The following is a 24,102-nucleotide window of genomic DNA, read 5'->3' as shown; positions in this document are numbered from 1 at the left end:
TTTTTCTGAAATTTAACTCTGTTCATTTTCCACAATTGCACATTTTGGTACCATAGCTATGCAACTTCAAGTTAGTAGTGCATTTCTTAAGTTAAAAGGATTGCCCAACGAAACTGGCCATATTCGTAATTATTTCTTTCTGATTTTAGGCTTCCATTCCACCACAGGATCGTCCAAGAGTGACATCCCTTTCGATTACAAGAACGACTGGTGTCAGCGCTTCGAAAAGATCGCCCAGATCTACGGACGAGAATCGGACCAAGACGAAGACAGCGAGTATGAGTTTCCTGATCTCCCAAAGGAGACGATGACGCCCGTACCAGCAACCGCCACCATCAACACCAAGAAGTCCTCCGTCAGTTTCACTACGAATGAAACGGCGAACTTCTACACCTTACCTGCCTCTTTGAAGAAGAACGCCACGGGTTCTCCCTCGTCTTCTAATCCCTCTTCGCCTCTACTTAGAAGAAACGGTGACGTCAACTTGAAGAAAAACTACTGTGGGGTTTCAGGAGCGATGACCTTGAAAGCTCCACCTAAAGGTATCATTAAACTTAACCCTACTGAAGGTGATGGACAGAATCAGACGCCATTGAAGGACTGTCGTGAAATGGTCACTACGACTAAGAACAGCAAAAGCGGTGTGGAAACTTGGTGCTGATTTAGTTGCTGTTAAATAAATTTGCATTTATGATAAGTACACCAGTACACTTCTGAAAGGTCCAACATAAAAAGAGAAGATTAAGAAGAATTAATCTTCTTCTGGAGTGATTAGTATAGTGGAACATCAGCTGTTAATGAGTAATGGCTTAGTGTATAAAATGTCCTCACTACTGTCCCCTTTTGCATATAGAAAATGTCCTGTTACGAAACATAGTGTGTTTTATATTAAAGTTAAAATACACAATTTGCTAAGTTTTTCAGTAACGCGAAAGAGATATAAGATTAAGGATAAACCTTTCATTTTCTATTTTACATAATTTCCATTTATGATCTGCTGTAATATTTGTTTTACCCAGTATGATCAAGAACTCGTGGAAGGATACTGTAAATTTTACAAGTAAGGAAGTGTGTTTAGATATTCTAATATTTCATGTCCACTTATGCTGAAATGTCTCAACGTACGTGAACGGTTATAAAATATGTCCTGAAGTTTCGGTGGAATGTTCAATTATTTGATATGCAGCCGTTACCATGTGGATATCTTGTGTACTTCTGCTCGAACTGTATTGAAATAGTTGATGTGCTGTATGATGATATTTGCTTAACAAAAAGGAACATTTCAACTATAAACCTACAATCACTTTTGAAATTAAAATTGCACATATAAATCATGTTCTGAGGAGTTTCAGTGGGATAATTGAAAGAGTCTCTTCTAAGATTGATATTGAATGTGTGATTTCAACTGTGGTAACATTCTAATACTTAAAGTAGTGTGTTGATACAATGACTGCTGCAGAATGCCAGAATCTCTTAAGCACTTGTATCATTTCTTCAGTAATGACAACGTAATAGTAAGATTATAACTGCGGTTACGATTAACTGTATACAGTATGTGTTTTGTGACAGTTACGGAGTACAGAAAAGATTCCACTGCACTGAAGGGTTGTAGGGAAATATTTTTTTAGCCTCCCTAAAGTACCAAGAACTAAATTACATTTATTAGAAACTGCAGCGAATGATTTTGCTAGCATTTCTGAGCTACAGGAAGGCTTATTATGGTTGTCGAGAAATGATTTCATTGGTACGGCAAACTAAAAGAAAACGACTCTAGTATAGTGAGATTTATGATACTTGTCTGTAGCTCTTTCGGAAAAAAAAATGTTTATATAAGTCTACCTTTTGTTGACTACTGAGTGCATCGTTATGGCAAAAATTTTAAAAGAATGATGCTATTTTCAAGAAATGTTCAAAAAATGTCCCACATGTAACTGTGTATATACCAAACAGATGTTGCGGTTTGCAACGGTTTCAACAGAGTGTTAATTCGTTAGAATAAGTAAATTGTGTTTACTGAGTCTTCTATCCTTTTATCTCTAAGGGATGGAATATCTTATTACATCGGTCTGTTTCTTATCCACAAGTAAACAGGGCAGACATAAGTCAGCGACACCTGGGAAGTTAATTTGGAAATAATGTGGCATCCGTTAGGAATTCGCCTTCCAAGATTAGAATACTTGATTCACTGTAATCGATGAAGAGAAATGTTACTGAGAAAATACACTCTTAATTGTCTTCTCCTCAGTGTTTCCCCATTCTATCTTGATGAACTCAATTTTACCACAAAATAATATAGAATGCAGTTTTATATTTTGTTTATTTTTATACTGAATGATCTAATATTTTGTTCATTACATCTCACAATGTATTTAAAGAGTACTTTACGTAGATCCATGTGATTATATATATATATATATATATATATATATATATATATATATATATATATATATATATATATATATATATATATATATATTGCAATTTATGCCACTTTATTAATCTAAATGAATAAAAGATCCCATTGATCTTCTTATACGTTTTACTCGTAAGTGTTTAAAACTCTAAACATCTATTTACACGGTTAATGTCTGTGGGTGAAATTTGCACTGCCGTGATAACCTCCTGTATAAGATAGAAATTGTGTGTTGAATCGGTCATAGGACTCGAAACCAGAATAGATGATTGCTTCGCCAGTCATTTTCTTGTTGAAGAGAATTTCGGAAAGAGAATAATCAGGTTATCAAACAATATGAGTGGGTTTTATAGGATGTGGAAATATTACTGTTTATAAAATGGTCATTAGTCTTAACTGTAGTTTATTCTATATTTTTTTATAAATATTTTGTCCATATTTTCTTTGCATCACTTACGCCAATAAGCCACGGGTATCATTTGACCAAATTTTCCTTTCTTGCAGTGCCTGGTAATCCAGTTAATTGATTGTATGAAATCATATGTTGTTTAGTTGTCTGAAATATCGGGGCAATTACGAAATGTTATTTCCATACATTTCGATGACTAGGAGAACATGGATCATACCTATTTAAGGGATGCAAAATCCAGACATATTAGTCACTGACTTCAAAGATACTTAGTATAGTTCAATTTGTGTATCATCATCCTCTTGTTTAGACTCGGGGAAGATATAACCACTCCAGATGTTGAGTGACTTGCCGTTGACTTTTGGTCTATCCGATCCTTCCCAGATTGAACTAAAACATTGCGGTAGATCTATACCTTTCCAGAATATGTCTAATATAATTAAACTCATTTCAAATGGCCTGCCACTTTTTTTTTTTATAATCAGCAATGATAAGACATAGGCATGAAAGAACCTTATTTTTTTCTAACGTCAAAAGTAACTCCATAACTCTCAGTGCCTGGCTTGAATACCTCAGTCTCATTCCTTAATGCCTAGTCTGTTATACCTAAATCTCTCCTCCAGTAAAATAATGATGTAGGTTAATAATGAGAAGTTCAGTAGATTTTATTTGATTCTTTCTTGTTTGTTAGTGTTTGTACAAAAGGGGAATTGTGGAGGTATTGTTTAATATTGCTCAATTCGTAGGTCAGTTGAGTTTGTTGAACAATTATTTAAGATGTACCTCAACTTTTGGAGTTTAATATTTTGTAATAATTATTGCATTATCATTATTATTATTATTATTACTATCTGTGATATGTATTACGTTTTGCTAGTCTCTAATTAAAACTTCTGTAGTTGTATGTGAGTTACCAAAGAATATTAACTATTAGAACGCATGTTCCTCCCATAAAACACAATAAATACATGTCATTTGTTTGTGTTAGAAGAATGGACGTATGAACCTTCCTAGCTCATTTCTTGCTTGGCGTCATACTTATGTATTTCATGGAAACAAATATACACAGGTCCACAAACACGAATTTAACGGTTTGACAAAAGCATTGCAATATATCTCGACACCACAACCTTTTTTTATAGGTAACGCTGATGTGTAGGCAATAGCTAACTGACTTAATCGGATAAATTAGCGTTGCCGAAATAATCTAAGATGATCAGTATTAAATATGAATTTAATAATAAAAAACTAAGTCGGTATGAACAAAAAGCAAAGCAAGAAATTATTGCTGTTTTAATTGACTTTTTATTTTATCACTGAAAGGCAAAAAACGAGATATATGCCGCAGCCAGATATCAGAATATATTCAAATCACAATCCGACACTTCGCTAGAAGTCGAATTTGTAAGATTTGTTTCCTTTATGCATGCAAGATTTACGTACGGTACATGAATATATACATATGTGTGAAACTTTCATATTGCTGCGCCATTTACAAAAACAGATTAACTGCTGTCATTTTAAAACTCGAACAGTTTCAGTTTATCAATTTTATTGTTAGATGAGGAGCCGAATTTACATGGTATATATACGGTATATTTATACGATATATATATATATATATATATATATATATATATATATATATATACACACATATATATATGTATATATATATATATATATATATATATATATATATATATATATAGGCTATATATATATATATATATATATATATATATATATATATATATATGTATATATATATATATGTATATATATATATATATATATATATATATATATATATATATATATATATATATATATTGTTAGTGTATCATATACTGAGTGTGTGTGATTATATATATATATATATATATATATATATATATATATATATATATATATGTATATATATACATATATATATATATATATATATATATATATATATATATATATATATATATATATATATATATATATATATGTGTGTGTGTGTGTGTGTGTATGTATGTGTGTATCATATACTGAGTATGTGTAAGTATATATCCTAAATACATGTATGTATGTATGTATGTATATATATAAATTTATATATGTGTGTGTCTATGTGTGTGCGTGTGCGTGATATTCATGTATCTATATATTGGATTTTGTAACAAACATTCACAATGTTCCTGAGATCTGCTGTAATACAATGGACTGGAATAAAGAATGCTCTTGACTCAAATGGAATCCATGTTGATCGAGGGTAGTGTGATCGAAACAAAAGTGCTAAAGGAATGGAGCAATATCAGAAACAGTTCGAGATTTAAAATCGACGGTAATATTTTGCCTTCTGCTGTTCGTCTGTCAGAAATGCGACAAGCGTATATGAATTTCAGATGCATTTCGAAAATCCTGTTGAAATCTGTGCAAAGTTATGTTTCAGTAGTGGGGAAATTTTAAGGATGTTGAGTAATCTTTTTTTATCTATTTATAGGTGAAGTTTGCCAATATTTTGTGTTAGTAAATTTAAACAAATATTTAATAATCATCTCCTTAAGAAAAAATTATCTGAAATATTAATTAAAAAATGCAGTTTTAACCAACAAATACAAATGAGATTTTGTTTAATTTTTAGAGATTACAAATTACAATTCTAAATCCTTCTTCATACCCAGAGTGGAATTGATATCCAAATTTCTGTTGAGAATATAATTAGTATACGTCAATAAAGATAAGTCAGCATGAAAAAAAAATTAGACTGAACCTATATAAATTAAACAATGAAAAACATGACTGTACACTAATGAATCATGAATTTTATTTTGAAGACAGACAAGTGGCAGAAGACAAAATCATATTATATTTAATATTCCTTCATGTTCAGGAATGCCCAATCGCTGTATCACTGTGTTGTGTATGAGCTTTTTGTATCAGTCTTTTGAAATAATAAACATTGTTTTCTTAAAAGTCTTTTAATTTGTCATAAATTAATCAATGTTCGTCGTCAGTGAAGTGATATAAAAACACTTTAATTTTATCATATGTGAAGTGAGTAGATCTTGTATAAGAAATTACATAAAGACCAGAGATTGATTATATGAAACGAGAAAAAATTAAATAAGAGATTATATGAATTAATTAAAGATTAAGTAAGAGACAATGAAGAGAACAGAGCTTAAATAAAAGACTATATAAAGTGAACAAAGCTTTTAGTCAACGAACAGAAGCGAAATAGAGTACACTTGGCAACAACAAGACGAAATATAAACCAAGATCCCATAAAGTAAACTAAAGGTAGCCATTCGATATGTTTGGAAATGAATTTTTCTATTTTCAATTCCGAGATCAGGGATCCAACGGCCTTGGTTGAGTAAAAAGTGATTTTTATATCCACCGATGTTTTTAGGTTCTAGATAAACAAATAAAAAAAACTACAGTATTTGAAATTATTTTCCGAGTTTGAACATTATTATTGGATACGGAGATGTTTTCTACTTCCATCGACTTAACCCAATGGTTTCAATCATTTATAATTCACAACAATCGACATCTTCAAACCTCATATTTTCTATAAGATTGATTGATAATCCAGTGTAATTTTATTGATTTATTAATTTTGCAATAGTAAAGGGATTCTCTGATTCACCATACCTTGTAGAAGAACCAAATGGAATTGCATCAAACGAGTATTTGTTCAAGACTCCTAAGAATCTCTAGAACTAAGAATCTCTAGATTTCGAGTTAAAGAAACCGAGTCAGGGATTGTTGGTTGAAACATACAACGAAAGTGATCTCCTCTCGAAGTTGTTAAAGTGAACGATCCACATACTAAGATTAAGCCCGCAGGCAGATTTTAGGATAAATTTGTTTCCATACGCTACTGCTCCCCTTCAGGCTCTTGCTATATTGTCCTTGCCTTTAATTATTGTCCAGCACTCTTAGTTGGGGTGTACCAATTATGAGCTTGGCGTAGCGTCTGGACACTGAGGTGGTACTGGTACTGTATTGTCAAATCCAGTAGCCTATATAGATGATAAATGGTTACTGGAAGTGTTGATGAAAAAAAAAAAAAAAAAAAAAAAAAAAAAAAAAAAAAAAAAAAGACGAATGAATGCATTAATTACAGACATCACAGTTGTCATGAAAATATATAGTATGCTCATTATAAAGTGACTAGAGGGAAACAGATGAGAAGCTGAGATGAACAAGCAGGATATAGAGAAGATAGAATTTGTACAGACTAAATTTTCATTTTAAGACCTGTGGCACAGCAAGGTGTAGAATATAAAAATCCACTTTTGATGGCATTTGTGGACTATGATAGTGTGCACCAGCCAATTTTGTGGAGAGTCCTGCGTTATTGTGAAGTTCCTCTTAAATGTGTAAATTTGATTAAGTCTGTTCATGAGCACAGCAAGTGCAAAATTAATGCAGTGGAGTCCTATCAAATAGATTTCCAGTGAACAGTGAAGTAGTCCAAGGGAATGTGTTGACACCTATGTTGTTTATCCTCCTCATGGGTTTTGTAATGTATAGAACAGTTGGGGATGGTGGAGAAGGATTGGGCTGGATTATTAATATGAAATTAGGTGACCTAGGGCCTTATTAGCAGAACACCATAGGACTCGCAAAGATTGCTTACCAGAATTTATGAAATACCACATAAGGTTGGGCTCAAGATAAATAGAAGAAAGACGGAGATGATGAAAACGGAATATGCAATGGAAGATAAAATATCATTGGAAGGAGAAAGGATTAATGAGGTGGAATCATTTAAATATTTAGGAACTATGATCTCTAATAGAGGCTCTTTGGAATTGGAGTTTAATGAAAGATTGAAAAACGCAAATCAGACAATGGCTAGGTTAAGTAAAATTTGGCAATCAAATCGCCGGAAAGTACATGCAAAAATTAGGCTATATATCAGTTTAGTGAGATTGGTATTACTGTATGGACATGAATCATGGTATGACAACGAAACAATATCCAACAGATTTTGTAGATTTGAGAACAAAGTGCTCAGAAGGATATTGGGAGGTAAATGGCAAGACAGGATTAGAAATAGAACTATAAGAGAGATTACTAGAGTGCCATATGTGAATGAGATCATGGTGAGAGGTAGATGGGCATGCTCTTGGCACTCCCCAAATGAGATTAGTTCGCTACACTTCCAACTGCGCTCTTCAAGGCACTAGAAGAGTTGGAAAAACCAGGCTTACATGGCTGAGGACTATAAATCGTGAAGTAAAAGATGATGAGTGAAGAAATGTCGATTTAGAAGCTCAAGAAAGAGACGAATGGCGAAATCTAAACAAGGCCTTTTGTGTCATAGGCGCGGGAGATGATGATAATGATTATGACATATATTTCACAAATTATCTGGACTTGAAATTGTGTGGATGGTTCACGAACCACAACATTGTAGGTTTTGCCCTGATGACGTTACAATCATCCAGAATAGGATCCTAGATATCTGTTATGGGGAGGTTTTCAAGGAAAGTAAAATTCACACACTTAAATATATTTTCACAGAGGTACAATTAATATGAAATTATAGCTTAAGCAATGGAAAAAAATCATTCATATTACACCCTGATAGTTCTTCTTTAACGTGATAAATCAAGCAAACAGTATGATTAATTGCCACTAGATTGAGTTAGTGATTTTTAGCAATGTATACTACTGTACCGGAATAGCCTTTCGACCTTCCCCAAACATTCCCATTCCATTTTTTTCAACAGCATTTTCTCTTCTTCAGAATTAGCATTGGGTCTTCAGAATTCAAATTCAATATTCGACTATTATTATGTTTGATCATAATTCTTATGTTATTGGTGTATTTATACTGTAAGTTTGAGGTTAGTTTTTACGAGATGAAACGAGTGATATTCAAGTGTGAGAATTTTACTTTCCTCGAGAACCTCCCCGCAACAGATATCCAGGACGTGAAGGAAAGAGTATCAAGTGATGACACCTGAAGAGTGGAAAAGAATGAGGTTATTATCGATAAATAAAGGAGAAGGAATTAAAGCGACAATAAAGATTGTCTCCACGCTGCAGTTACTGCGGACGACACCGCTTATTTGTGCTGTCTCCGCTTACAGAGGTCAATTATCTTTTCAAATATGGAAAACAATATGCAATGTGATACTATATGAATAAGAGGAGGGACCAGCAGCCTTCTCTGTTATATTAAAAAAAGGAGCGAAAGAGACGGTCAAAATTTCCCTGTGTGCACCTACTAAATGCCCAAGGAGACATGCATGGCACATATGCTGTTCTCTTTGGGGAAGTGAAGAAGAATGAAAATATTTTTTCTAATAACTTAAAATCCCTAAAGTGACTTTTAAAGAACTTTAGAGCTTGTGGGAAAGACTGTGATTCTACCACATTAGAAAAAAAAAACATACTTCTAGTGATATATTGACCTAAATCTCTGTCCTCTACCGCAACCAAAACTATAGCTCGGTTTTCAAAAATCATGTGTGCCTTATGTATTTTAGGGGATGAAGCATTTGGTCTGCATGAAAACTTAAACCGGCTATAAGGAGGAGGACTATTAAGTGTGAAAATTAGAGTATTCAGTTATCGTTAAGCTGAGGAACAAGGTATGTTGAAAGTGCATTTGGAATTTTAAGTAACAAATGGATGTTATTCCATCATCCCTTAACGTATCTATCCATCTTGTTATGCATATTGTCAAAGAGAGCTATGTTCCTCATAACTTGTATGAGAATACGATGGGTTTTATTTTGAAAACACTTTAATAATAAATGGATAAGAGGAGTTTGAACATTTTGTGAATGAACGATTGTCCGGCAGCAGATGACATCAGAAACACGTTTGCTGACTTTTTCGTGAGTGAAGTAGAGGCTTTGAGTTGGCAACATATCAAAATATGACATTGAGAAAGTAAGTAAACTCTCTCCTATCTAGTAGTAAATGCTTTTATAACTAGACATGAGCATTATCTTATGTACATAGTATTCTTAAAATTGTAATAACTGGTCAGCCATTTCTTATCAGAATTTGTCAATGTAAGAGTATAAATATTGCAATAGCGATGTGCAGAAAAATGTCTTATTTTAAAAGCGAATTTTATGTAAACGCAGTTCTATCCATGTAAGGTAATTGAAGAATAAAAGCGCATTTCTACACTCAGTTAATTCTAAATGTTCTACCACACCCTGGTGCCTAAAATGCTCGGAACTATGCTACCAAATTGATTGCAAAACCTTTTTCTTGAAAGTTCCATACGAGTATTGAAATTATTGAGATGATACTTGTATCCCATACATTTTGATTATCTTCAGTTGTGCCATGTTTTTATTTCCCATGCTCCTTTTTTCACCAGTGTAATAAGTGTTATCTTGCTATTCACAAAATAATGTTGAAAATATTTCAAATTTGATTATCGTTTGTCCTAGGTAAGGAACAGAAACTTTATAAAAATTTGATTTGAGGTGAATTTTTTTTTATAATTTTAATGAATCTGTGTTCAGTATCAATAAAATGGCATCCAATCGAAAATTCTATGAAAATATTATGATTTGCATAAGCAATAATGGTTCTGAAGACCAAATACAGATGGAGCCACGTGTCTCCCAAGGACGGCAGAACAAGGATTTCTGCTTCCTTTATTTCTAAAGTTCTACATTCTGAACCTTCAGACTGTTTTGAGCCATTTATATCATGGGGCTGAGGATGTGAACGTTTAACATGGATATTATATGTAAGTATTCTTTTTAAATCTTCATTGTTATTGACTATACATTCATGGTGTTTCGTTCCCATATGCTAAACATTACATTCCGTGGAATTTAAGTGCGGGTGTTACAAATTTTATCTTTATGCTGATATCGAGGTGTCAAACTATCCAAATTCCTTGTTTTTCACACAGTTCCTCATACGTCCGGTTGCGAGTCCGCCATTTTCATGTCCTTTAATATTGTACAAATAAATGATATCGTATACATTTTTTAAGTATTCTTTTACTGCTTAACTGGGCTTTACGTTGAGATTGCTGGTCAAGAGTACATACACGTGCAAGGCAATACAGCTTTAACATATTTATAAAATCTATTTTAATATTTTGAAGCTTATATTATGCCCCGTGAAACTGTATTCTGTACCAGTCGTTGTAGTGCAAAATTCGGGAAAACTTTTATCACGCAACTCTCCTAATTGTTCGTTGCCATCGAGATGATTTTTGGAAGTGAAATCATGAATATCTTAAAAAAAATGTGTTTTCTTTTGTAGTAATCTAGTTTGAATTTTTTCGTAAATGTTTTCAATGTATCGGTGGGTATTTTGGGCTATTGTTATTTTATAGCATATTTCGATTGGATAAATGTGAATATTGAGGTCATTTTTTTTTTATGCAACTGTTTTTTTTTTCCGGTGATTTTTAAATCGTAAAATTTTGTTTGATTTCCTATCTCAGTTGTGTGGATTGAAATCTTAATTTGGTTAAATGTGAATCGATAAACCTGTGCATACGATATTTGGCTGTTGGACCAGGTCTTTTTCAGAATACTTAGTGGAGGGTTCCTCTTTCGATCACTTTCCGTTACAACTCTTAAAACAAGAACACCTGACAAAATGGATTGAACAAGGGTTGGTGTTATTATTTGCTTTCAAGACCTTTGGGGTCAAGGTTAAAGGTTGGGTTCTTAAAAGTAGCCAACAACGGTTCGCATAATCTCATTCCATACTCTATTCCTTCCTATATATGTATTTTCATATATTTTATATTAGCCGATAAAGTAAATACTTCTGTAAAGATATTGGCATTATACGTAGCATCTTCAATACTTAACTTTTGAAGGAAAACAAAGTTTTTTATTGATTATATATCTTAACACTAGATAAATAAATTTTTGGTAGAAGCAATGGCTTTATGGCGAATTGACGTCTGAGGGAAAGTTCAATATCATAACTTATAGCAATACTCTGTATATTCATGTTGCAAAGTCTGTTGGTCTTGCAGCTTTGTCCCAATCTTTTGTTATTCTATCTAGTGATTCTTGCAGTAGCACCTTAAAGTCTTTCATATTTTTTTCTAGCTAAAGTTTTTTACTTTGCCCCATATATTTTCAATGGCGTTTTATCCAGTGATATTGCGGTAGACGAATAGCTCTATGGCAGTACTCTATCATCTTCTCAATGACGCACCGTACACACACTCGCTGTCAATACACACTTGGTCATTCAATCTTGCTGATAACCCTCGTGGAAAAAGTAAAGAAGTCATACGCACCAAAAGGATAATCGGACAAAAATATAAGGAATATAAGATTAACAAATAAAACTCCTATGGTAGTGCCTAATTCCAATTTATACTTCCAAACCAAAATCAAATATTGGAATAGTATAAGGCTCACACTATTTTAACAAAGTTTTTTTTTTTTATCATTAATATGAAATCGTTCATCTACTCTGCTGCTTGAGGTTATCGCCTCTTAAAAGGTGCAATACAATGGTTAGCTTCTTGCATTTAAAAGCTTAATCCGCCTTGGGGGATAAACCGATTAGGTTCCTCCCTCAGAGGGTGAGATGTCCAAAGGCACTGGTCCGACGGCATGTTATGGTGGTGGTGATCAAACGTTTGTCATTTTACTCACGTCACGGGGATTGGTGATATATAAGGACAAGATTCAAACTTTTACCAGTTTTATATATCTAACCATAACACGTGCATACTTTCACTTTTGTGCACGTTTTGATAACGGTAATTATTGACTTCAGTAGTTACGTATAACTGCTGCTGCTACAGTTTTCAGTGATGGTAACGAGAAAAAAAAGAAAAAGCTTTTTAAATCGACTAAGTCAACTAGGTCCTTCTTCGACGAACTTGCTCTAAATTACATATCCTCCAATTTCAGACTTGATTAAAGCATTGCACACATTCATTAACGTTACTCACTCTCACTCAGCCTTCAAACTGGTTACTGCAAGGTACGATCTTGTTCTTACGGAGGAAAATCACTTTATATGAATACATTAAATCACAATATATTAATGACAATAGGGTAATCAATAAACACCGAGTGTAAGTTTTTTTTTACTATGGTTACTCGTTAAGGTTCCATGAATTTTTGTATACAAATGTGAAGGTCCCTGACTTAGGTTACACAAATGTGAAGGTTCTGTGACTTTGGTTACACAAATGTGAAGGGTTAGTGACTTTGGTTACACAAATGTGAAGGTTTAGTGACTTTGGTTATACAAATGTGAATGTTTAGTGACTCTGGTTGCACAAATGTGAAGGTTACAGAATCTGGTTACACAAATGTGAAGGTTTAGTGACTTTGGTTACATAAATAAGGAGGTTTAGTGAATTTGGTTACATGAACTTGAAGGTTTAGTTACTTTGGTTGCCTAAATGTCAAAGTTTAGTGATTTGTGTTACACTTGTGAAACCATAGTGAATTTGGTTACACAGATGTCGTGTTTTAGTTGCTTAGGTTGCACTTATGAAGGTTTAGTGAATTTGGTTACACAATTTTGAATGTTTTGTACATTGGGTTACACAAATGTGAAGGGTTAATGACTTTGGTTACACAAATGTGAAGGTTTACTGACTTTGGTTACAAAAATGTGAAGGTTAGTGACTTTAGTTACTCAAATGTAAAGGTTTAGCGAGCTTGGTTACACACTTGTGAAGGCTTAGTAAATTTGGTTACACAAATGGGAAAGTTTAGTGTATTTGGTTACACAAATGTGAAGGTTTGGTGACTGGTTACACTGTGAATGTAACGTGAATGGTTAGAATGTAAATGTTTAGTGAATTTGGTTACACAAAAATTGAAGGCTTAGTGACTTTAGTTGCACAAATTTGAAGGTTTAGTGGATTTGGTTACACAATTGTGAAGGTTTGGAGAATTTAGTTACACTTGGTTTAGTGACTGATTACCCAGTTATTGAGTTTTAGTGAATCTAGTTACACACTTGTTAAGGTTTCGTAACTCAGGTTACACCAATGTGAATGTGTAGTGACTTTGGTTAGAATAAGAATGTTTGGTAAAGTTTTAGATTCAACCAAATTGGGAAATGTATTATATTAATATATTTTCCTAGTAAAGCACGTGATAACAAAAAACTTTCTCTCAATACATTATTGACGCTGATGTCTACTTACAGAGATAATTATTTCAGTTAATGTAGGTCTGCATTTTATTTCTAAGTGTTTTGTATACCTTTACGCTGCCACGGGACCTAGCTCTTGTTCGTTTGTATGTCTGTTTTCATCTTACTTGGCTCCGCCCCATTGCGTAATGTGACAATATTTACTTGAATGCGCATTTGCTCCTCCCACTAATGTCGCTCCTCCAATCTAAATACTACTGGGTTCTTTTCAAGGGTTATTATTGGACGATTCATTGGTCTCTCAGTCTTGTTTCAAGGATCTGTTTTTCGTGCAATATAACATTGTAAACGATAGTATTTTGTTTTTTTCCCTATTTCATTATGGGAGAAACCCGTGATTGTCGTTTGTTTTCGGTTTTCAAAAGTTCCGGTTTCTATATTTTCATCACACGTCACTTAACTGTCATGGATCCTCCGGTACGGTTGTGTGAAATATGTCGTTATTCCTATTTTGATGTGATCGGCCGATTTCATGGGAATTATAATGGAACTCCTGAAGTAGTGAATCGTTTTCTAAGGGAGCATTCCGTATTACCTTAAGTGTCCAGTGTGGTAAATGTGATTCGCCTTTACATTTTCGTGAGGATAGACGTGTGGTACTGTACCAAATCTGAACGTATTCCAGTACTTGATGATTCAGAAGAGGGTCAACCACAACCTTCCACATCTTCATCGTCATCTTCCGTTTAAGGTAAGAAGTGATTTAACAAAATATATATATATTCAAATTTACCCCTGGTTAAAGGGGGGGTCGCAGGGGGGGCGAAGCCCCCCCCCCCCCCGGTAGGGGTACAGGGCCCCTAGGTTAGGTTAGGTGGGTTTGTTAGGTTCTGTGGTGCCCTGAAAATTACTGTGGCCTTAAGGGGGGGTCGCAGGGCCCCGGTAGGGGTACAGGGCCCCTAGGTTAGGTTAGGTGGGTTTGTTAGGTTCTGTGGTGCCTTGAAAATTACTGTGGCCATAAGGGGGGGTCGCAGGGGGGGCGAAGCCCCCCCGGTAGGGGTACAGGGCCCCTAGGTTAGGTTAGGTGGGTTTGTTAGGTTCTGTGGTGCCCTGAAAATTACTGTGGCCTTAAGGGGGGGTCGCAGGGGGGGCGAAGCCCCCCCCCCGGTAGGGGTACAGGGCCCCTAGGTTAGGTTAGGTGGGTTTGTTAGGTTCTGTGGTGCCTTGAAAATTACTTTGGCCATAAGGGGGGGTCGCAGGGGGGGCAAAGCCCCCCCCGGTAGGGGTACAGGGCCCCTAGGTTAGGTTAGGTGGGTTTGTTAGGTTCTGTGGTGCCCTGAAAATTACTGTGGCTTTAAGGGGGGGTCGCTGGGGGGCCCTACCCCCTCCCCCCGGTAGGCCTAGTTAGGGGTATGGGGGAGGGGTGCTGGAACATTAATTATTCATTTATTGCAAATATCATTCAATGCCCCAACACCCTCCCCCCCCCTTCCCCCACCCAAAACCCCGGTTCCCAAAGGGTGTCCCCCATAATTGGTGGGATGAACTAGGGTATACATAGTAAATCTCTAAATCGGTTGGTTTGCAGTCAAAATAAACGTTAAATTCATTGAAACCACACTATTTCTGATGCAACAAATATATTTTTATTGCATTTTTCCAAATTTGGCTGAAACTAAAAATTTACCGAATGTTTAGTGATTGGTTGCCAACAAATAAATTTGTGAATTTGGTTACACTTATAAAAAAATTTTGAATTTGGTTACACACTAGTGAGGAGTTAGTGAATTCGGTTACTCTTGTGAAGTTTTAGTGACTTTGGTTACACTAATGTCAAGGTTTGGTGACTTGGTTACACCAATGTCAAGGTTTGGCGATTTGGTTACACAATGTCAAGGTTTGGCGATTTGGTTACACCAATGTCAAGGTTTGGCGATTTGGTTACACCAATGTCAAGGTTTGGCGATTTGGTTACACCAATGTCAAGGTTTGGCGATTTGGTTACACCAATGTCAAGGTTTGGCGATTTGGTTACACTAATATGAAGGGATGGTGACTTATTTACACCAATGTGAAGTTTTGGTGACTTGATTGCACCAATGTGAACGTTTGGTAACATGGTTGCACCAATGTGAAGTTTTGGTGACTTGGTTGCACCAATGTGAAGGTTTGGTGACTTGGTTGCACCAATGTGAAGGTTTGGTGACTTGGTTGCACCAATGTGAAGGTTTGGTGACTTGGTTGCACCAATGTGAAGGTTTGGTGACTTGGTTGCACCAATGTGAAGGTTTGGTGACTTGGTTGCACCAATGTGAAGGTTTGGTGACTTGGTTGCACCAATGTGAAGGTTTGGTGACTTGGTTGCACCAATGTGAAGGTTGGGTGACTTGGTTGCACCAATGTGAAGGTTGGGTGACTTGGTTGCACCAATGTGAAGGTTGGGTGACTTGGTTGCACCAATGTGAAGGTTGGGTGACTGGTTGCACACTTGTCGAGGTTTAGTGAATTTGGTTACACAATGTGAAGATTTAGTCACTTGGGGTTACACAACTGTGAGTACGTAGTGACTTTGATTAGAATGTGAATGTTTAGTGAATTTGGTTACACAAACTATAGTTTAGTGAAATTGGTTACTTGTGAATGTTTGCTGAATTTAGTTACACACTTGTGAAGATTTAATCACTTTGGTTACACGTGAAGGTTTGGTGAATCTGGTTACACGCTTGTGAAGGTTTGGTGAATTTTGTTGCACACTTGAAGTTTGGTGAATTTGGTTACATAAGAAGGTTTAGTGAATTTTGTTACATACTTAGGAAGGTTTAGTGAATTTGGGTAGTCAAATGTGAAAGTTTAATGATTTTATTTAAGCAATTGTGAATGTTTAGTGACTTTGGTTAGAATGTGAATGTTTAGTGAGTTAGGTTACACAAAATTTGGTGAATTTGGTTACACACTTGTGAAGATTTGGTGAATTGGGTTACACGCTTGTGAAAATTTGGTGAATTGGGTTACACACTTGTGAAGGTTTGGAGTTTCCGGTCAGACACTCCAGTCACACTTGAAGGTTTCGAGACTCCGTTCACACATTTGAGTGCTTAAACTCCAGTCAGGCACTTAAGAGTGTGCTTAAACTCCAGTAAGGCACTTAAGAGTGTGCGAGAGAGACTCCAGTCAGGCACTTGAGAGTGTGCGAGAGAGACTCCAGTCAGGCACTTGAGAGAGTGCGAGAGAGACTCCAGTCAGGCACTTGAGAGAGTGCGAGAGAGACTCCAGTCAGGCACTTGAGAGAGTGCGAGAGAGACTCCAGTCAGGCACTTGAGAGAGTGCGAGAGAGACTCCAGTCAGGCACTTGAGAGAGTGCGAGAGAGACTCCAGTCAGGCACTTGAGAGAGTGCGAGAGAGACTCCAGTCAGGCACTTGAGAGAGTGCGAGAGAGACTCCAGTCAGGCACTTGAGAGTGTCGGAGAGAGACTCCAGTCAGGCACTTGAGAGTGTCGGAGAGAGACTCCAGTCAGGCACTTGAGAGTGTCGGAGAGAGACTCCAGTCAGGCACTTGAGAGTGTCGGAGAGAGACTCCAGTCAGGCACTTGAGAGTGTCGGAGAGAGACTCCAGTCAGGCACTTGAGAGTGTCGGAGAGAGACTCCAGTCAGGCACTTGAGAGTGTCGGAGAGAGACTCCAGTCAGGCACTTGAGAGTGTCGGAGAGAGACTCCAGTCAGGCACTTGAGAGTGTCGGAGAGAGACTCCAGTCAGGCACTTGAGAGTGTGCGAGAGAGACTCCAGTCAGGCACTTGAGAGTGTGCGAGAGAGACTCCAGTCAGGCACTTGAGAGTGTGCGAGAGAGACTCCAGTCAGGCACTTGAGAGTGTGCGAGAGAGACTCCAGTCAGGCACTTGAGAGAGTGCGAGAGAGACTCCAGTCAGGCACTTGAGAGAGTGCGAGAGAGACTCCAGTCAGGCACTTGAGAGAGTGCGAGAGAGACTCCAGTCAGGCACTTGAGAGAGTGCGAGAGAGACTCCAGTCAGGCACTTGAGAGAGTGCGAGAGAGACTCCAGTCAGGCACTTGAGAGAGTGCGAGAGAGACTCCAGTCAGGCACTTGAGAGAGTGCGAGAGAGACTCCAGTCAGGCACTTGAGAGAGTGCGAGAGAGACTCCAGTCAGGCACTTGAGAGAGTGCGAGAGAGACTCCAGTCAGGCACTTGAGAGAGTGCGAGAGAGACTCCAGTCAGGCACTTGAGAGAGTGCGAGAGAGACTCCAGTCAGGCACTTGAGAGAGTGCGAGAGAGACTCCAGTCAGGCACTTGAGAGAGTGCGAGAGAGACTCCAGTCAGGCACTTGAGAGAGTGCGAGAGAGACTCCGGTCAGGCACTTGAGTGTCGGAGAGAGACTCCGGTCAGGCACTTGAGTGTCGGAGAGAGACTCCGGTCAGGCACTTGAGAGTGTCGGAGAGAGACTCCAGTCAGGCACTTGAGAGTGTCGGAGAGAGACTCCAGTCAGGCACTTGAGAGTGTCGGAGAGAGACTCCAGTCAGGCACTTAGAGTGTGCGAGAGAGACTCCAGTCAGGCACTTGAGAGTGTCGGAGAGAGACTCCAGTCAGGCACTTGAGAGTGTGCGAGAGAGACTCCAGTCAGGCACTTGAGAGTGTGCGAGAGAGACTCCAGTCAGGCACTTGAGAGAGTGCGAGAGAGACTCCAGTCAGGCACTTGAGAGAGTGCGAGAGAGACTCCAGTCAGGCACTTGAGAGAGTGCGAGAGAGACTCCAGTCAGGCACTTGAGAGAGTGCGAGAGAGACTCCAGTCAGGCACTTGAGAGAGTGCGAGAGAGACTCCAGTCAGGCACTTGAGAGAGTGCGAGAGAGACTCCAGTCAGGCACTTGAGAGAGTGCGAGAGAGACTCCAGTCAGGCACTTGAGAGAGTGCGAGAGAGACTCCAGTCAGGCACTTGAGAGAGTGCGAGACACTCTCCAGTCAGGCACTTGAGAGAGTGCGAGACACTCTCCAGTCAGGCACTTGAGAGAGTGCGAGACACTCTCCAGTCAGGCACTTGAGAGAGTGCGAGACACTCTCCAGTCAGGCACTTGAGAGAGTGCGAGACACACTCCAGTCAGGCACTTGAGAGAGTGCGAGACACACTCCAGTCAGGCACTTGAGAGAGTGCGAGACACACTCCAGTCAGGCACTTGAGAGAGTGCGAGACACACTCCAGTCTGGCACTTGAGAGAGTGCGAGAGACACTCCAGTCAGGCACTTGAGAGAGTGCGAGAGACACTCCAGTCAGGCACTTGAGAGAGTGCGAGAGACACTCCAGTCAGGCACTTGAGAGAGTGCGAGAGACACTCCAGTCAGGCACTTGAGAGAGTGCGAGAGACACTCCAGTCAGGCACTTGAGAGAGTGCGAGAGACACTCCAGTCAGGCACTTGAGAGAGTGCGAGAGACACTCCAGTCAGGCACTTGAGAGAGTGCGAGACACACTCCAGTCAGGCACTTGAGAGAGTGCGAGACACACTCCAGTCAGGCACTTGAGTGTGCGAGAGAGACTCCAGTCTGGCACTTGAGTGTGCGAGAGAGACTCCAGTCTGGCACTTGAGTGTGCGAGAGAGACTCCAGTCTGGCACTTAAGAGTGTGCGAGAGAGACTCCAGTCAGGCACTTGAGAGTGTGCGAGAGAGACTCCAGTCAGGCACTTGAGAGTGTGCGAGAGAGACTCCAGTCAGGCACTTGAGAGAGTGCGAGAGAGACTCCAGTCAGGCACTTGAGAGAGTGCGAGAGAGACTCCAGTCAGGCACTTGAGAGAGTGCGAGAGAGACTCCAGTCAGGCACTTGAGAGAGTGCGAGAGAGACTCCAGTCAGGCACTTGAGAGAGTGCGAGAGAGACTCCAGTCAGGCACTTGAGAGAGTGCGAGAGAGACTCCAGTCAGGCACTTGAGAGAGTGCGAGAGAGACTCCAGTCAGGCACTTGAGAGAGTGCGAGAGAGACTCCAGTCAGGCACTTGAGAGAGTGCGAGACACTCTCCAGTCAGGCACTTGAGAGAGTGCGAGAGAGACTCCAGTCAGGCACTTGAGAGAGTGCGAGAGAGACTCCAGTCAGGCACTTGAGAGAGTGCGAGAGAGACTCCAGTCAGGCACTTGAGAGAGTGCGAGAGAGACTCCAGTCAGGCACTTGAGAGAGTGCGAGACACGCTCCAGTCAGGCACTTGAGAGAGTGCGAGACACGCTCCAGTCAGGCACTTGAGAGAGTGCGAGACACGCTCCAGTCAGGCACTTGAGAGAGTGCGAGACACGCTCCAGTCAGGCACTTGAGAGAGTGCGAGAGACACTCCAGTCAGGCACTTGAGAGAGTGCGAGAGACACTCCAGTCAGGCACTTGAGAGAGTGCGAGAGACACTCTCCAGTCAGGCACTTGAGAGAGTGCGAGAGACACTCCAGTCAGGCACTTGAGAGAGTGCGAGACACTCTCCAGTCAGGCACTCGAGAGAGTGCGAGACACACTCCAGTCAGGCACTCGAGAGAGTGCGAGACACTCTCCAGTCAGGCACTCGAGAGAGTGCGAGACACTCTCCAGTCAGGCACTCGAGAGAGTGCGAGACACTCTCCAGTCAGGCACTCGAGAGAGGGCGAGACACACTCCAGTCAGGTACTTAGTGTGCGAGAGAGACTCCAGTCAGGCACTTAGTGTGCGAGAGACTCTAGTCAGGCACTTAGTGTGCGAGAGAGACTCCAGTCAGGCACTTAGTGTGCGACACACACTCCAGTCAGGCACTTAGTGTGCGACACACACTCCAGTCAGGCACTTAGTGTGCGACACACACTCCAGTCAGGCACTTAGTGTGCGACACACACTCCAGTCAGGCACTTAGTGTGCGACACACACTCCAGTCAGGCACTTAGTGTGCGACACACACTCCAGTCAGGCACTTAGTGTGCGACACACACTCCAGTCAGGCACTTAGTGTGCGACACACACTCCAGTCAGGCACTTAGTGTGCGACACACACTCCAGTCAGGCACTTAGTGTGCGAGAGACACTCCTGTCAGGCACTTAGTGCGCGTGAAACACTCCTGTCAGGCACTTAGTGTGCGAGAAACACTCCTACAATAGCCATTTTTCAACTCTCCTCCGCAGTACCAGCTTGACTATAATCACATGGAGACGACTCTCAGAAAGGAGTACATTCATTTCGAAATTCAGTGTAATTTAATCTATTTTGGTAATTGGTTATATTGATTTTTTTTTCAGTATAACTATTGCTGCTAATAAAAAAGTAAAAAACATCCCTGAAATATAACCCATGGGGCTTGCATGCACTGCACATTATATACCATTTGCCAGATCATAGTAGCAATGAGGTAATGTTCATTTGCAAACGTAGTGAACCTCGGCGGAGCAAAAACCATTAGGAATGAGGTGTATCAAGGATAATTAATACTTTAATTTCCAGCCACTTACAAGAACTGTATTTTTCCAAATGGTTATATTGTTTATTTTGCATTTCTGCATTATTCTTGTAAATCACTCGTTTTGGCATTTCTCCACCCAAAACAATGATTTCCCACTGGAGTCCAAAAACTTGTAAAAGACTGGTTTGCCCCAATAATCATTGTCAGAAATGCATAAATTAAATGATAATGAGTAGCAAATATATATGGTTCATGTATTTGGCTAGAAATTAGTGTCATATATTTCCCCTTTTGAGCTGTGGATATTATTTTCCTACATAAGGAAATTGACGTTTCTAGTTTCAACATTTCTTTACCACTTCCATATATGAGGTTATTGTATAAATAACCTAGAATTCTTCGAATTTGGAGTCTTAAGTAACACTGTGATTTAGGTATGTTAATCTATTTTTCAAATTGTTTTGCTTTTTTTACAACATCCCCTTTTTGCTTTTAGGGTTGAAATTGGTCTTAACACATGACTGTTTACTTGAATTTCTTAGGATTTATCTTTGCAAGGTATTTGCTTTCCTGTGGAATTTTGATTGCATTTGACTTGCATTGTTTTACGTGATATCTTGTTAGATGCAGAGACTAGTTACTGAAATTAGTAAATTTTTTTTTTTTATACTGACAAATCAATTGAAGATTTAACAAAACTAGTGAGGATGAAGTCGAACCTTTATAATTTCGTGCAAGGAGTGATTGAAGAGGAATTTGAATTAATGCAGTGTCGATGTTTGTGGGTAGTTTATATAACCTTTGGGATTTAAATGCTTAAAATTTTGTGAAAATTATCTCGGCAGCTTAAAACACAAGTGTATTGTTTTTACCAGGTGTTTTAGACATAGTTTAAGTGGGTAAGCAAATTAGGGGAATCTTTATAAATAACTATTGGGATATATTCGGTACTATACTCACTCTTTTTTGGGGCTCAGGCCATGTCATCGTGATAGAAGTTCCTTTAGGGTAGCTTCCTAGGGTATATTTGTCTACGGTAATATTCCCAGAGAATTTTACTTTAAGGTATCTAGAATTCTAACTCCTGGAGCGAATATCCCTAAATAAATCTTACAGGGATATCGCATAATATCAGAGGACGTATTCTTGACACGCCACATAGCTATCTTCACCCAGAACAGCATTAACGCTTCGAGGGGTCAAAGTGGCAAGAAAACGAAAAACAAGAATGAAAGGAGAGCCGCTCATAAGGTACCTCTCCTATCCCGCTTAGTGTGTGTACATGACGACGTCGACAGCGCCATCTTTATTCCTTCTCATTGCTCTACTACTTGGTGTTTCCCTTGTGATTCTCTCGTTATCTTGGATTTAATTCAACATTATGCTTTCTCCAGCCTCTTTTGCCTCTGGAAAGTTGAGTATTATCTTTATTGTGTATAAATGTAAGCTCTTGTCGTTTTGAATTAAATCAAAAGTGATCTTAACGTAAACAAGAGCTGTTGCCTACCGGAGGCGTCCTGGACGATGTTGTTTGCTATGCACGAGTCATTTAGTTAGCCAGAGCAACGTTCCCGGTTATTATGCTTTAATAAATCTAGCTATTTAGCTCTTCTAGGAAATTCTTTATATGATGCAGTTATTGAGTTTCGGCGATTTAGGTAACCGATCCTGCCCTACGCTAGGCTTAGTAGCCTAAGGTCTGGCCCTAGTACTTTCATGCATGATATACAGATTTCAGTGTGTTAAGTTATTGGAGCTATAGGCACATTTTATACATGTAAGATATTGTTGAATTCTTATCGTCCAAGATTGTATAAGAGAGTTTCGGTGATTTAGGAAATTCTCAACGCGCCTAGGTTAGTATACTTTCGCACACATCCCGGTTGTTCTTTTCTCCTCTGGAGACTAAGTTCAATCCCTTTTCCCTCTGAGTTAAGCCTTAGGCTTAATCCTAGTGGCTCTATCTGAATAGTATTCAGGTAAAACTATACTAGGATGTTTCTGTCCATTCCTTGTAACCAGAGTGACTGGTTTTTGGGTTTAGGGCAGAACATCAGAGTAATTAGTCTGGGGTCTGTCTTCCTGGCATAGAGAATGAGATTCCTTTGCCAGGTTAGGCGCATACGTAGGAGGCTTAACCTCCCTAGCCCACGTCCGAAGGATTCTGTACGAAGTGACTAGCAGACTAGTCCAGTGTTGTTATTCTCGGGCTGGAGAATGAGATTTTCCATTGCCTAGTGAAATAACATCAAACCTTGTTCTGGTATTGAGGAAGGTGGCAAGTATTGCCGACCTCCCTCTTTAATAGACAAACCCTAGGCTAGGATGGGCTTTCTTAGCCGCTGGGTTAGATCTCATACTAGAACGAAGTTTGCAAGACCCTTTTCCCTCCACCCCCTCTTTCCTTAGTGATGGCCTAGCCATTACATCTCTTGGCCGGAGTCCTCCATCGGTACCTAGTGTAGGTTAAGATGTGGGACTGGCTCAGCCCTCTGCCGGCCGGCAAGAACGTGCCGGCCAGCAGAGGCCTACCTTCTGTAGAGTGAACCCCAGACCTCCCTTGGTCTTCCATCCATTTCTGTCGGTAGAGCCCGGCAGGCTATGGATAAAAAAGGAAGCCTGAATGCTACATTCTCCCCTTCCTTATGTTCACTCTTTCTGGATGGTAGGTTTTAAGGCAGTGCCGCCTTATAACCTTACATCCATACTGTTTCTCTTGCTAGTGTATTGTACCCCTAGCCCGGCTGCCGGCTTAGCGACCGGCAGCCGGGTGCGTGGAATTTCTCTGGTTCCT

The 24,102-nt window shown here is 39.0% G+C and overlaps 1 protein-coding gene and 1 long non-coding RNA gene across 6 annotated transcripts in view; both read left to right on the top strand.

The window, feature by feature from the left end:
- LOC137643233 (DE-cadherin-like) overlaps positions 1-2,371 on the top strand; it is a 218,012-nt gene extending 215,641 nt beyond the window's left edge. Inside the window, exon 29 of the mRNA XM_068376075.1 lies at positions 150-2,371. Within this exon, the coding sequence (XP_068232176.1) occupies positions 150-661 (512 nt within the window). The 3' untranslated portion in view covers positions 662-2,371. The remainder of the gene's footprint in view (positions 1-149) is intronic.
- A 7,958-nt stretch (positions 2,372-10,329) lies between these two features.
- Positions 10,330-24,102, top strand: part of LOC137642188 (uncharacterized) — a 44,020-nt gene continuing 30,247 nt past the window's right edge. For all 5 annotated transcript variants that reach the window (XR_011044675.1, XR_011044672.1, XR_011044674.1 and 2 more), the window contains exon 1: positions 10,330-10,554. This is a non-coding gene — a long non-coding RNA (uncharacterized lncRNA). The remainder of the gene's footprint in view (positions 10,555-24,102) is intronic.

Source organism: Palaemon carinicauda, chromosome 6, assembly GCF_036898095.1.
Source record: "Palaemon carinicauda isolate YSFRI2023 chromosome 6, ASM3689809v2, whole genome shotgun sequence".
In the NCBI taxonomy this organism is placed as follows: Eukaryota; Metazoa; Arthropoda; class Malacostraca; order Decapoda; family Palaemonidae; genus Palaemon; species Palaemon carinicauda.
This window is presented reverse-complemented; position numbering and strand designations above follow the sequence as displayed.